This window comes from Gekko japonicus, unplaced genomic scaffold (genome assembly GCF_001447785.1).
Source record: "Gekko japonicus isolate JY-2015 unplaced genomic scaffold, Gekko_japonicus_V1.1 scaffold2306, whole genome shotgun sequence".
Classification (NCBI taxonomy): domain Eukaryota; kingdom Metazoa; phylum Chordata; class Lepidosauria; order Squamata; family Gekkonidae; genus Gekko; species Gekko japonicus.
The window spans coordinates 69,619-83,551 of NW_015176520.1; the positions used below are offsets into that span (position 1 = coordinate 69,619).

Below are 13,933 nucleotides of genomic sequence, written 5' to 3' on the forward strand. Positions count from 1 at the left end.
GGAAAGGAGGGCTCCAGAGCAAACTAATCTATGCAGTAGCCAAATCACTCGCTCACAATTTTAATGCCAGTAGCTCACAAAGTAGAATTTCTGCTCACAAGACTCCACGGCTTAGAGGGAACATTGGTTGTGATTGATTATATCCTGAATAAAATTTTGTTAAAAAAAAAAAAAGAGAGAGAATACAGGTTGGCCCGAGATAATAAGCTTTCGTGGGTAGGGCTGGGCAGAGAACCACATTCGGCGAAGGACATGCCCGGGGGGGCCGCTGCCCGGGTTGGAGCCTGGCAATCTGACCCGCGCTAGGGCCTCCCCGCCCATTCAGTGCCGTCCTCCTCGGGATGGCTGCAAAAGCGAAAGTGCAAGGCGAGCAGCCGCCCCTCCCCTCCCGAAGGGCTGCCTTGGAGGAGGAGGAGGCGGCCCGGCGGCGACGCCCTCCCGCTCGCCGGCTGACCTCCCTTCCTCCGCCCGCAGCCCAGCTCAGTCAGCTGACGGCCAGGCGTCGGCTTCTCCGCGGCTCCTTTCTCTGCGTGGCGGCCAACGAGGAGGAGGCGGCGGAGATGCTGTGCGGCGGGATGAGCAGCCAGGCCAAGGCGGCCACGGCGGAGATCCAGGAGCTGGTGCAAGCGGTGAGCCCAGCTTTGGCCAGGCCGGCTGCAGGAGGGCAGCGGTGCCCGCGGGTCAAGAGACTGGGGCTGGGACGGCGGCCATCCGAGTTGGGGAGGGGAGAATGATCTTTGCGGAAGTTCCCCTCGCGGAAGAAGCGTGCCCCCTAAATGGAGGGGAAAGGAGGTATAGCGTGCACACAGGGTTGCCAGCAGTCCTGGAGGTGGGGAAAATGCCTTGTCTCTGTAATCGAGACTGCGACTTTCGTGGCCTGGAGGTCGGGAAGGGTCACCTGGTGAACGACAGCCCGTTAAGGCTGCACTGAAAAGGCAGGGCTTGAGGAGCTGGTTTTCTGCAGGCAGGGAGAAGCGTTCGCACAGGGGGTGCCCCTGCCTACAATTTGGAGTGATACAGGCCGCCCTGCCGTCTAATACGCAGATGAGACGTCTGCCTTGCTTCCAGGGGGGAAGGGTGTGTGGCTTACTCCTGGCATAGCGGAAAACATCCGGGAGTCTTTAATATGGCTTGGCCTCAGGAGCAGCTTGGATGCATCAGATGTGAACGCCAAGAAAGCCCCTGCTGCCACAAGGCAGAAGGGTTCATTGTGGCAGAAGTTTAGGGTGGAGGCTCCGAGTTCAAAAACATTCTTGGGAATGCAGCCCCATGCATCTGGCCCATTGGGGTGCCAGTGCCTAAAAGACAATGCCTGCCATGTTCCCTCTAAGCTGTGGAGTCTTGTGAGCAAAAACTCTACTTTGTGAGCTACTGGCATTAATGTTGTGACTGACCAAACAATTTGGCTGCTGCATCAATTAGTTTGATCTGGAACCATCCCTTCCTGAGCTAAGACAAAAATGTGTGAGCCAGAGGCTAAAAAACTGTGAGCTAGCTCACACTAACTCAACTTAGAGGGAACACTGCCTGCCACATATTCATCTCCTTTGGCTCAAAGAGACCCCAGAAGTTTGCCTGCTTAGTAGGGTTGCCAGCTGTGGGTTGGGAAATTCCTGGATATTTGGGGGGGGTGGAGTTTGAGGAGCGAAGAGACCTCAGTGGGGTACAATGCCATAGAGCAGTGATGGCGAACCTTTTAGAGACCGAGTGCCCAAACTGCGACCCAAAACCCACTTATTTATTGAAAAGTGCCAACACGGCAATTTAACCTGAATATTGAGGTTTTACTTTAGAAAAAACAACTCATACATTAACTTAAGATGATCCAAACAAAGTAAGGAAAGCAATCCCAAATGCTTTCATTTACTTAAAATTATTTGGCAGGGGCGATGGCACGCGTGCCCACAGAGAGGGCTCTGAGTGCCACCTCTGGCACCCGTGCCATAGGTTCGCCACCACTGCCATAGAGCGTACCTTCCAAAGGGGTTATTTTCTCCAGGTTAACTGACCTGTTTAACCAGGAGACCAGTAGTAATTCTGGGAGATCTCCAGCCACTATCTGGAGACAGACAACTCCACTGCTCAGAGACCTAGCAGAGCACACCTTTTGGAGCTTGCATCAAAGGGGATTTCAGCAAATACACAGCATTTCCATCAGCCAAAAATCTCCTCTTCTGCAGATCTGTATGTCTTCTTTAAAAAAATCTGTAGACCGCTTTTCCCCATAGTTGGAAATGGCTTTCAGAAAGTCAGTGACACAACAGAAGAGTTGAAACGATACAGCTGCTGAAAAGACTCTCCCTCCACCGCTTTCTAGCCAAAGGCCCTTCTGAGCAAGCCCCCTTTATGTATTTAATTCCTTTGTCCCCTGCCTTTCTCTCCAGTGGGGATCCCAAGGTAGCTTACGTCATTCTCCTCTCCTCCATTTTATCCTCACAGCAACCCTGTCAGGTAGATTAGCCTGAGAGTGGTGTGACTGGTTTAAAGTAGATTTTTTAAACACCCAGCGAGCGTCTGTGGCATGAGCAGGGATTTGAACCCAGGTCTTCCAGATACTGGTCTGATACTCTTAATCACGACACCACAGCATCAGTCACTTATTTGGAGCCAATTGCCCCTTCAAAATAGGGTGCTTTTGCACACTTGGGGAGGGAGGAGAACAAGAAGGGGACAGACGGGACTGTTCCGGAAAGCTGTTCCTGAGGTCATCAGAGTGAAAGACTGGTAGAAACCCCGGTGCTGGTGTGTGTGTGTGTGTGTGTGTGTGTGTGTGTGTGTGTCAATGCATGGAATCAGGAGTGGATTGGGAAGTGTAAATGGCTCTGGAGCGATCCAAGCTGAGTGGCCGCCATGACACTTACAATCCAGTGCTTCAGGGACACTCAGCTTACAGGTCAAGGTTGGGCATTAGCTCATCCATTTCATTCTCCCCCCCCCCCCCCCCACCCCGTGAACTCCAAAAGGGAAACCAGTCCTCCCTGAGGTGAAAGTTTCAAAGAAATCTCCTTGAGGGAGGTGTTTTAAAAATCTACTTAAACCGGTCCTGCCACATTTTCAGGGGCAGCAGCCAGCTCCCTGGTTTTGTTGGGGAAGGGCTGCTGGGCTCACGACAGAAGGAAACCAAAACACCGGAGGCCTTCCCTTTCAGCTTGCCAGCCGCATTGTTTCTTTCGGTTCCTCTTCCGTGACTCATGCCTTTGCTCTTTCAGAGGGAGAGCCAAAATGACACAGAGTCTTGTGATCCTTGAAATATGGTTGCAGTTCTCGCTTTGGGACTGTCTGGGACGGGGTGGGGGGAGCCTGCATGTGCTCCTGCCTCAAGGGCTTTGGCCAGGAGAAATGGCTTCTGCAGATCCAGAACTGTTTCCGGTCTTTCATGTGGCGATCGGAAAACAGAAGCTGTGCTGTGTGCCGTTGGCATGTTTCTAGATCTCATTGTGTTTTACATTGAAGGTGTTAACATTATGTGAAGGGTGCTAGCAGATATTTTTCTCCCGACACCTGATCTTGTGCCTGAAGAAATTACCCTGAAGAGCATCCAGCCTAGGGTTGCCAGATCCTGGTTGGGAAACTCCTGGAGATTTAGGAATGGAGCCTGGTGAGGGCAGGGACCTCAGTGGGGGACAACGCCACAGAGTCCACCCTCCAAGGCATCCATTTTCTCCAGGCGAACTGATCTCTGTACTCTGGAGATGAGCTGTAACTCCGGGGGATCCCCAGCAATGTTCCCTCTAAGCTGTGGAGTCTTGTGAGCAAATATTCTACTACGGGCATTAAAGCTGTGAGTGAGAGATGTGGCTACTGCATAAATCAGTTTGCTCTGGAGCCATCCTTCCTGAGCTAAGACAAAAATGTGTGAGCCGGAGGCTAAAAAACTGTGAGCTAGCTCACACTAACTCAGCTTAGAGGGAACACTGATCCCCAGGTCCCACCTGGAGGTTGGCATCCCTAATTTCCAGCATCTAGAACAGGGGTCCCCAACATGGTGCCCAGCAGGGCTTCTGATTGGCCACTGGATGTTTGTCTGGCTGCGCAGATTAAAATGTTTCAGCGGCAGCTGCCACACATTGTTGGTCTTATTCTCACATTCTTCTTTCCCAGTGTATTTTTAAAATTACCCCTCTTCTCCCCTGCCCCTGGGTTTCCTCTGTGTGTGGCTCCGCCTCCTGTGGCAGCCATTTTGTGGCTCATTTAACCTCCAGTGGTAGCCATTTTGTTATTGCTCCCATCGCCCTGTGTCAGACTTCCAAAGCTGTCCACAGGCACAAAAAGGTTGGCAACCCTGGGTCTAGGAAAGGTCTGATTTCCACACTTAACTCCTGATCTCTCTAGTAACCTCTCTACGAGGGGTCTAGAAAGTTTGTTGGCCAAACTGGCTTATCTTGTTTTGGGGCATTTAGCTTGACCGGGATGAAATTAGCAGATGATATTGCCGTCCTTGTTTTCTCCACATCAGAATTTCCTGCATAGCTGGCTTCTTCAGAGCGTAGGAGATTGGCCAGTACATTGGCAACGTGACCTCCAACTCCTTTTTGCAGAAATCATGGCTCATTTCCCTATTCTTCCCTGCTCTCTCCATGATTCATTTCTCAGCTCCATTTCCCCATGACTCTTGACCATGTGAATGGTCTTTCTTGAAACATGCTGTGTTTGCAGTCTGTCAGATAATACGGAAACTCTGCTCCTGTCAAGTGAAAGCTGCATTTGTTTGAACCAAAATTTTAAGACACAGTGCTAAACTTACTTGCCTTAAATACTGTTGGCAATGGGAGATTTGTTTTCAAGAATATTTAGGGTTTGATGTCAGGCATACAAAACAATGTGGCACTCTCCTCCCTAGCATTTCCCCCTTCCAGACCTTTTGCGCTCTTCTCAGCTTGGGCAGACTGGTTTCTCTACCCCAGGGGTCCTCAAACTTTTTAAACAGGGGGCCAGTTCACTGTCCCTCAGACCGTTGGAGGGCCGGACTATAGTTTTAAAAAACCCTATGAACAAATTCCTATGCACACTGCACATATCTGCAGTTTGGCGCCCCTAAGGGCCAGCGCGCCCTAGGCCTTATCAGGCCATTTATTAAGCTCCCCCCCCCCTTTTTGGTTAATTTACAAAGTCATGTTTTTCTGTGTACCTGGGCAGTTTACTGTTAGCCCAGGCTAGCCTGATCCCGTCATATCTCGTAAGCTAAGCAGGGTCGGCCTCAGCTAGTATTTGGAAGGGTGACCGCCAAGGAATACCAGGGTCATGACACAGAGGCAGGTTACAGCAAAACCACTTCTGAAATGTCTCTTGGTGCACAATGCTAAAAGAGCTAGAACTTCTGGCTGCCAGACAATCTTAGGATCTCTTGGCTATTCTACACACAACGCCATACGATAATTATAATTACTATACTAACAGATCTCTTCCCTCCATTTTCTTTCACCAGAATGTGGCTCCCAAAACACCCCCCAACTCTTGATATGTGGATTGACTTCTTCTGTTGCTGATTTTTATTCTTACTGATTTTTCTTTTACTGCTTAGTGTTGGTTTTATTATTTATTGGATAATAAAAAAGGGTTTTATAGGGAGGTTGCCACTTGTTTTCTGAAAACTTGAAGCAACCTGGCCCACACGTACCTTCTGTGGGAGAGAATTCCCGAGATCACAGTGAAAGGCCCTGATGTGGGGAGAAAGTCAAGATGTAAATGAAGCAAGTAATAATAATTTTGTCCACCAAATGGAGATCACCTGCACCAGGGTGATCCCCAAATGACATCAAGGTGGGGAGGGATGTACATGGAAGAAAGCATTTAAGGCACTAAAAATTGGGATTCTGTATTGAGCCGAGAAACCAACAGGTAACCAGGTTCCAGGTATTAATCGTTTGGTGAGTAAAAGAAACCTTTTCCCCCCTTGGCTTGTCTGTTTCCTCAGGTGAAGGCAGAGGTGGAAGAAAAAGAAGGGCGGGACTTTGAGGTCTTCAATGCAGTGGAGTATAAAACACAGACGGTTGCTGGAATAAACTACTTCATAAAGGTACCACCTTCGACCAATACCTTTTACCTGAGGTCCTGTCATACACACTGCTCTTATCCATGGGGAATTCCGCGCAGTCAGTCCAGACAACTGCTGTGGGAGTTAGGTTCTCTGTGGGTGGCAACCATGAAAACCCACGGACGAAACAATTCTGCACCGGTGTGATCCATAAGACTTATTTGTGGGACTTCCGGGCTGCCAACTAAAGTGCTTGAGCCAAGCCGGGCTGACTACCTCTGTGAGAACTAGGCCTTGGTCACTCCCTCCCCCAGTTTTTATTTTGACAATTCTGAAGTACAGCAGTGCCACTGATCACCTGGTCCTGCCTCCTATGAGTCCGCACTCAGTTGTCACTTCAGGGAATGTGAAAATTTGATGTCCTCCCTCCGTAGATCTGATCCTAAAAAGGACATGGTGAGGATGCATTGCTTGGCCTGAGGTAGTGAATATCTGCAGCTGTCGAAGGAGCTCAGGAAAAAGGTTGGCAAGGAGACACCCATCTTCTCTCCCCCAAGCTGTGTGCCCAAGAGGTTTGGGATAGAGAAGGAGGAATAAAGAGCAGGAGAAAAGTTCTGAGGCCTTGCATGGTCCTGTAGGGTCCCCTCAGACAAGGCTTGTGGATGTGTGTGTTGTAGCAGCTGGCCCCACTCTGCTGTGGACCCTGGGGGGACCTTGGGCCAATCACATGCTGTCAGCCTAGCCTGCCTCACAGGGCTGTTGTGAAGATACAGTGGAGGAGAGGAGAACGTTGTAAGCCCCTTTGGGTCCTCATTGAGGAGAAAAGGCAGATTGTAAATAAATAAATGGAGGGAAACCTCAACACTCTCCATGTTAAAACTGAGAGGAAGGTGAACACCCTCCTGCTTCACTCCACATGGCTTTGGTGGTGGTGGAAAGTGCTGTCAAGTCGCATCTGACGTGTGGTGACCCTGTAGGGTTTTCAAGGCAAGAGACATTCAGAGGTGGTTTGCCCTTGCCTGCCTCTGCGGAGTGACCCTGGACTTCTTTTTTGGTCTCCCATCCAAGTACTAGCCAGGGCCAACCCTGCTAACCTTTCTGAGATCTGACGAGATCAGATCAGCGTGGGCTATCCAGGAAGTCCACACAACTCACGGATTATTTTTCCCCCCTTTCAGGTCCAAACTGGCAACGATCAGTACCTTCACGTACGAATTCACAAAAGCCTCCCTCACGAAAACAAACCCCCGGCGCTCACTAGTTACCAAAGCAACAAAGAAAAGCATGAGGCGCTCTCTTACTTCTAGAAGGCTGTCTGGAAGTTTCTTTTCAGAGCAACGTTTACTTTGCAGAATCGAAAATCACTGTTCATTCCTCTTATAGCGATGATTTATTTCTGAAATGTACTGATTCCTGTGGCCTACAGTAATAATTGTATTCATAATAATTATTTTATATTTGATTTGCATTTATTCTCTCTGTGTTATTTTTTGGGCGGGGAGCCAGCTTGGTGTAGTGGTTAAGAGCATGGACTCTAATCTGGGAGAACCAGGTTTGATTCCCCACTCCTCCACATGCAGCTGCTGGTGTGACCTTGGGTCAGTCATACGTTCTTTCAGAGCTGTTCACTCAAGGGCAGTGCCCAAGAGAGCTCTCTCAGCCCCACCTACCTCACAGGGCGTCTGTTGTGGGGAGGGGAAGGGAAAGGAGATTGTAAGCCACTCTGAGACTCCTTCGGGTAGTGAAGGGCGGGGTATAAATCCAATCCCCTCTTCTTCCTCTTCTCTGGCTCAACCACCTCAGGGAAAAACATCCTTCACCCTGATTGTTTTTAAAGCACTGCTCTGTTTTATCCGCCTTTGCGTAAAAAGAGCTGCCATTTCTGCTGTGTATGTGTTGTGAAGAGAAGAAGAAACAGCAGAGGCAAGTGGTCCATCTAGTCCAGCATCGTGTTTCACACAGTTGTCAACTAGTTGGATGGCGGACAGAGGCCCAGGCCTTCTCCTGGTGCTGCCTCCGAGCCCTGTGATTCAGAGGCTTACCGCTTGTGGACGTGAGGACTCCCTTTAGTCATCTTGGCTAGAAGTCCGTGGACCTTTCCTCCACGGATCTAATCCACTTTTGAAGCCCATGGCTGTCATTACATACATACCCTAGCAGTGAGTGATTTTGGAAAGTTCGTCTCAAGCAAAGGAGAAGATAACCCTCCAGAAATGGTTGAAGAAGAGGCTGAAAAATTAGTGAAAGAAGATGGGGAGAGATCAGAAGCCAGATTAAGTAGAGTTGGACTGTTTGATCCACATAAAAGGCCTGGGGCAGGCAGTTCAACTAAAGTGAATGTGATTCCCTCTAGTTCAAGCCAGGGATGTGGGAGTGCCTATCAGGCATTCTCCAGCCTTTCAAAAAGCCATTCTGGATCTACTAAGTGGACTTACTGTGCCCCCCAAGGGTGCCCCCCGTTGCCCACCACTGCTTCAAGAGGCAGTGGGACAAAAATGTTAAAACCCCTGGCAATGTCCTCTGTGCCATTTCTGACATATGGTAGCTCTAGGAATCACTGGAAAGTGTATGGGAAACCATAGAGTTTCTGGTGATTCCTAGAGTTACCCCACATCACTTCCGGGTGTTGTAATGGCACAGAGATTGTTACAGGCCCCCACATTTCCCCACTCACACCTCTATTACTAACATGCTAAGAGAAGTCCTTCTGCAAGATGAAAAACAAAACCTATTAGGTAGCCCCCCCCCCCCCCCCAGCTGTTAAAGGGTTCATTTCAACCAGAGCTGTGTTCTTAGGCTGGCCCTGCATTGGGCAGGGGATTGGACTAGAACTAGATGGCCCCTTTCAACTCTATGATTCTATAAAAATAAGCCGTCTTCTCTGCCAGGAACTGTTTGATTTTGCTGCCTCCCCTGCCGGTGAGTGTTGCATTGCAGGCATCCTGGAAAGTTGTGTTTTTGTATTTGAATTGCTCTGAGTAGTAATGTTTTGTGCCTGCAATTTTAAAATGCACATAAAGAAATAAAAACAAAACAAAATCATAAGCCAACATTTTTCAATTTTGGTTTTTAATTTTTAAGCACTTGCTGACTTTGGGATGTCCATAGTTTCCGCATATAAAGAAGAGGATAAGACGAGGGGATTCCTAGCCAAAGTAGCTCAGTGGATCGCTTGCCGTTTTGCCCGTCTGGTAACCGGTCAAGGAGATATCCCCATTGTTGCATGGAAGTGCTTGAAATACACGTATGTGGACATACTCGCCGTGACCCACATCCATCTGTATGGAAGAGAATTGATTTGGCATTCTTAATTGATCAGATTTCACATTAACAGTCCTCTCAGATCATGATTTAAACACCAAAGCACAAGAGAGAATCACCAACAGGAGTGACATAAAAAGAAAACCAGCTAGCTCGATCTTGTCAGCAATGTTTCCTCTAAGCTATGGAGTCTTGTGAGCAAAAATTCTATTTTGTGAGCTACGGGCATTAAAGTTGTGAGCGAGTGACTTGGCTACTGCATAAATTAGTTTGTTCTGGAGCCCTCCTTCCTGAGCTAAGACAAAAATGTGTGAGCTGGAGGCTGAAAAACTGTGAGCTGGCTCACACTAACTCAGCTTAGAGGGAACACTGCTTGTCAGATCTGAAAAGCTAAGCAGGGTCAGCCCTGGTTAGTGCTTGGATGGGAGACCGCTAAGGAAGTCCAGGGCCGGTATGCGAGGCAGGCAATGTCAGGTTCCACAGCAAGTCACTCTTCACACAGGTTTCCTAAGAAGCGTTATGCTTTATTAGTGTACAAGACTGGTACCATGTCCACAGCATTATTGTTAGGAATAACTAGAAGGCAGGAACATCCCAATACATATAGCTGGGCAAGGCAACTAGCTAAGCAAATGAACTTCGAGCGAGCACGCGGGAATACTCCTGGCGGGAGATTACATAATGAGCGGGAGAGTCGCGGGGTTTCCTGAGAGCAGAAAGATTCACACCAAATGTGGACCCCAAGCCCTCCCTACCTCACAAGGCCAGACTGATAACGGCATCTAGCTCCCACGGTCTCCCTGGCATGTTTACTGCAAGCAAGGTGGGAACAGGGAAGGGCAGAATACACAAAAATGGCAGCCAGCTGACAGGCAAGGGCAAACCATCTCTGATAGTCTCTTGCCTTGAAAACCCCACGAGGGGAATCGCCATAAGTCAGCTGTGACTTAACAGCAAAAAAAAAGTCTGGCTAAGTGTGTAATGTTTAACAAAAAAAGGTTTTCAAGTGTTTCCAGTCAATCTGACTAGCTTGGATGAGAAACTAGAATTTTAACAAGGCTTCTGTATCTTTACAAGATGGATTCATTCGCACCATCACATCTGAGGGTCAAACTAGATAATATGCATCAACAAATACCCTGCCCAGTCATTTTTTTAAAGTGAAAAACCTTGAAGAATGGTCATCAGGAGCAGAAAGCACAAGGAGAGTAGCTTAACTCTCCTTGCTTTTATTGGGGGGGGAGGGGTTTCCTCAAAATTATATATATGTACATATGAAGCCGCCTTATACTAAATCAGACCCTTGGCCCATCAGAGTCAGTACTGTCTACCCAGACTGGCAGCAGAACATAAGAGAAGCCAATGTTGGATCAGGCCAATGGCCCTTCTAGTCCAACACTCTGTCACACAGTGGCCAAAAATACCAGGTGCCATCAGGAGGTCCACCAGTGGGGCCAGGGCACTAGAAGCCCTCCCACTGTTGCCCCCCTCCCCCGGAAGCACCAAGAATACAGAGCATCCCTTGCCCCAGACCGAGAGTTCCTATCTATACCTTGTGGCTAATAGCCACTGATGGACCTCTGCTCCATATGCTTATCTAATTCCCTCTTGAAGCCGTCCATGCTTGTAGCCACCACCACCTCCTGTGGCAGTGAATTCCATAATCCCTCTTCGGGTGAAGAAGTACTTCCTTTTATCTGTCCTAATCCAACTACTCAGCAATTCCATGGAGTGCCCACGAGTTCTTGTATTGTGAGACAGGGAGAAAAGTACTTAAGAACATAAGAGAAGCCAATGTTGGATCAGGCCAATGGCTCATCTAGTCCAACACTCTGTCACACAGTGGCCAAAAATACCAGGTGCCATCAGGAGGTACCTGCTCTATCCCATGCATAATCTCATAAACCTCGATCATGCCACATAAGAATCATGTTGGATCAGACCCAAGGCAGATCTAGGCCGTGTCCTGATCACGCAGTGGCTAATCAGCTACCTCTAGGAAGCCCACAAACTGGAAGTGGAAAGGGTAAAGCGGCTCCGCTTTTCCCCTTCCAACTGGCAGCCTCCTTGGTGGCTTTTCAGTGCTTCTAAAATGTCGGGAGATGTTCCATTTCCCGTTCTGTGTAACATTCTTGGATGTTGTTAGAGCCAAGAACTTTAATACAGGTTTCTCTCGAACGCTGTACATTAGGTGGGGGAGGACTGGGATGTTAGAACAGTCAGGAGCGAGATGAGCTGAATGTCCCCTGCAGTGTAGGCCACTCTTATCACTGCTGCGATCCAGGTCCAAGCTGGGCTGCTTTTGCATCATGGCCCACACCACTGGGGTGCTTGGCTCAGCTTGATCCTGGCTACCAGTGGCCCAACGGGAATGTTCCCACTAAGTTAAAGGCCCATCCCACCACTGATGTTTGATAAACACAGCCAATGTCTGGTGCAGATCTATTTTAAACAAAAGTCTCAGAATCAGAGTGTCAGCAAAAGGCCATAAGAGCAGATGTCTGGTTGTAACTTTATATTCAGATATATACAACTATGACCAATCACAATCTGACATCAGAACAAAGCTTGAGTCCAGTGGCACCTTTAAGACCATTCAAGTTTTATTCTGGGTGTAAGCTTCCATGTGCAATGCACACTTCTCTCTTTTTTAGCAGTTTTTGATAAACTTTAATAGAATTTATATCCAGAATACTTCTATGCAGTAGCTAATATCCTGTTCACAAAATTAAATAAACAAATAAACATGACCAGACTCAAGCCTCAAGAGAGTTTCTGTTTTCTCCCACAACAGCCAAGTATCTGATTGTAAGTGCTTTTTCCAAGCTCATAAAAACAGGAAAAGACAGGTACTAATTCTACAAGCACACTGAACCAATTTGTATGAACAATATTTGTTAAAACAGTTCATTATCCATAGCACTACATTTATATTCAAATTCGGAAAGAAAATCATCTTTTTCAATGAGATTCAAAACTTGTTAATTATGTTCCAGGCATTAGACATTTTTCTTATTTAAACCAGATAGAAGACTTTCTAGATTACTTTTAATAACAGAAGCACTTGCTTTGACAGTTAGAAAGAGAAACCAAATTAAATGAAAACATTTGCCACAAAACGCTTTACAAAATAGCCAGCGGTTGCAATGTTTTCTTAGCATATGAACTTGTCAAGTCTTGTCAAGTCTTGTTCTGTGGGATTTTTATTACAACAGTCTTCACTTCTGTATATGCATGAATGCCGTGTTCTCCCAGCTCTTGGCCATTTCCTGACATTTTGAACCCACCAAAAGGACACGGAACAGACACTGCACTATAACAGTTAACCCTGAAGCAGAGCTATTTTGGGGCAGGAACGCACAGGAACGGAGTTCCGGCTGGCTCCCAAGTTGGCCACACCCAGCAGGAACTCATTAGCATAATAGGCCACACCCAACAGCAGGAACTCGTTAGGATTGGCTATATTAGGGGTGTGTGGCCTAACATGCAAAGGAGTTCCTGCTACAAAAAAAGCCCTGGGTTGACAACAAACAAGGTAAACAGAATCACAAGCAAAAGGTGGGTGTGGCTGGATAACCACACTTCTGGTAACGTGGGGGTGCAGCCTAATGTGCTAATGAGCGGTGCTGTCAGGGGTGTGGCCTAATATGCTAATGAGTTTCTGGTGTTGGGTGTGGCCTATTATGCTAATGAGTTCCTGCTGGGCCTTTTCTACAAAAAGAGCCCTGCGAAGTATCTGAAGAAGTACTTATACCCAGATTAAAACGGAGTTGGTCTTAAAAGTGCCACTGGACTCAAAACTTTGTTCTGCTGCTTCAAACCAACACGGCTACCCACCTGAATCAATCTGACATCATGCATCACAAAGATAAGTCACTTTAAGTCACATCACTTGTGCTCCCAATAAGCCCCTGAAGGGCGTGCAGGGTAATTCTGGGAGATTCCAGAATTCCACCTGGAGGTTTGGCAACCTGACTGGGGGCCAGTGTTACACAGACCAGTAGATCAGAACCCAGCCCAAGATGTTTGTTTTGTCAGTTTAAATTGGTTGTTAAAATCTTTTTTTTTTGTATTTTTCTGCAAACTGCTTTGGGCTAGGTTTGCCACCTCTGGATTGGAAAATACCTGGAGATTTTGGGGGTGGAGCCCGTGAAGGGCGGAGTTTGGGGAGGGGAGCTATCTCAGCACAGTATAATGCCTCAGAGTTTGCCGCCCTCCCAAGCAGCCATTTTCTCTGGGGAAACAGCTCTCGGTTGTCTGGAGATCAACTGTAATCGTGGGAGATCTCAAGGCACTACCTGACAGTTGGCAACTCCAGCTGTTGGGCCCTTCTGTAGAAGAAGGGCAGACATAAAGATGCACAAATAAATAAAGTTCATTTTTTTTTCCTTTTGCCATTAAGGTTTTTTTTTTAAGGAAGCCCATTTTAAACTCCCGGTCATTTCTCTATTAGAGCACTAACCTTAATAAAGTAGTTTGTTCCAGCAACCACTTGTGATCTGTATTCTGTGGCAGTGAAAACAGGGTAGCTCTTGTTTTCCCTTGCTTCTAATTGAGGTTTCACCTGAAATTTAAAAAATAAAAATAAATTTGAAGAGTTTGACAATAATACTTGATTGGATCCTGTGGATTCATTTGGATCTGTGAGACCCACCTTTTGTCTTAGTGTTTCTTAGGAGTCACAGTAGTGTTACAAAA

General features: G+C 47.5%; 2 protein-coding genes across 2 annotated transcripts in view; one reads left to right on the forward strand and one right to left on the reverse strand.

The window, feature by feature from the left end:
* Positions 1–355: 355 nt before the first annotated feature.
* On the forward strand, positions 356–7,538 carry LOC107124017 (cystatin-B-like). The gene is made up of 3 exons (XM_015427400.1): positions 356–629; positions 5,915–6,016; positions 7,153–7,538. The coding sequence occupies exons 1-3, from the start codon at positions 561–563 to the stop codon at positions 7,279–7,281; spliced, it is 300 nt and encodes a 99-aa protein (XP_015282886.1). The 5' UTR covers positions 356–560; the 3' UTR covers positions 7,282–7,538.
* A 1,499-nt stretch (positions 7,539–9,037) lies between these two features.
* Positions 9,038–13,933, reverse strand: part of LOC107124014 (cystatin-A-like) — an 11,519-nt gene continuing 6,623 nt past the window's right edge. Inside the window, exons 2-3 of the mRNA XM_015427396.1 lie at positions 13,698–13,799; positions 9,038–9,252 (exon numbers count right to left, since the gene is read on the reverse strand). Of these exons, the coding sequence (XP_015282882.1) occupies positions 9,121–9,252; positions 13,698–13,799 (234 nt within the window). The 3' untranslated portion in view covers positions 9,038–9,120. The remainder of the gene's footprint in view (positions 9,253–13,697; positions 13,800–13,933) is intronic.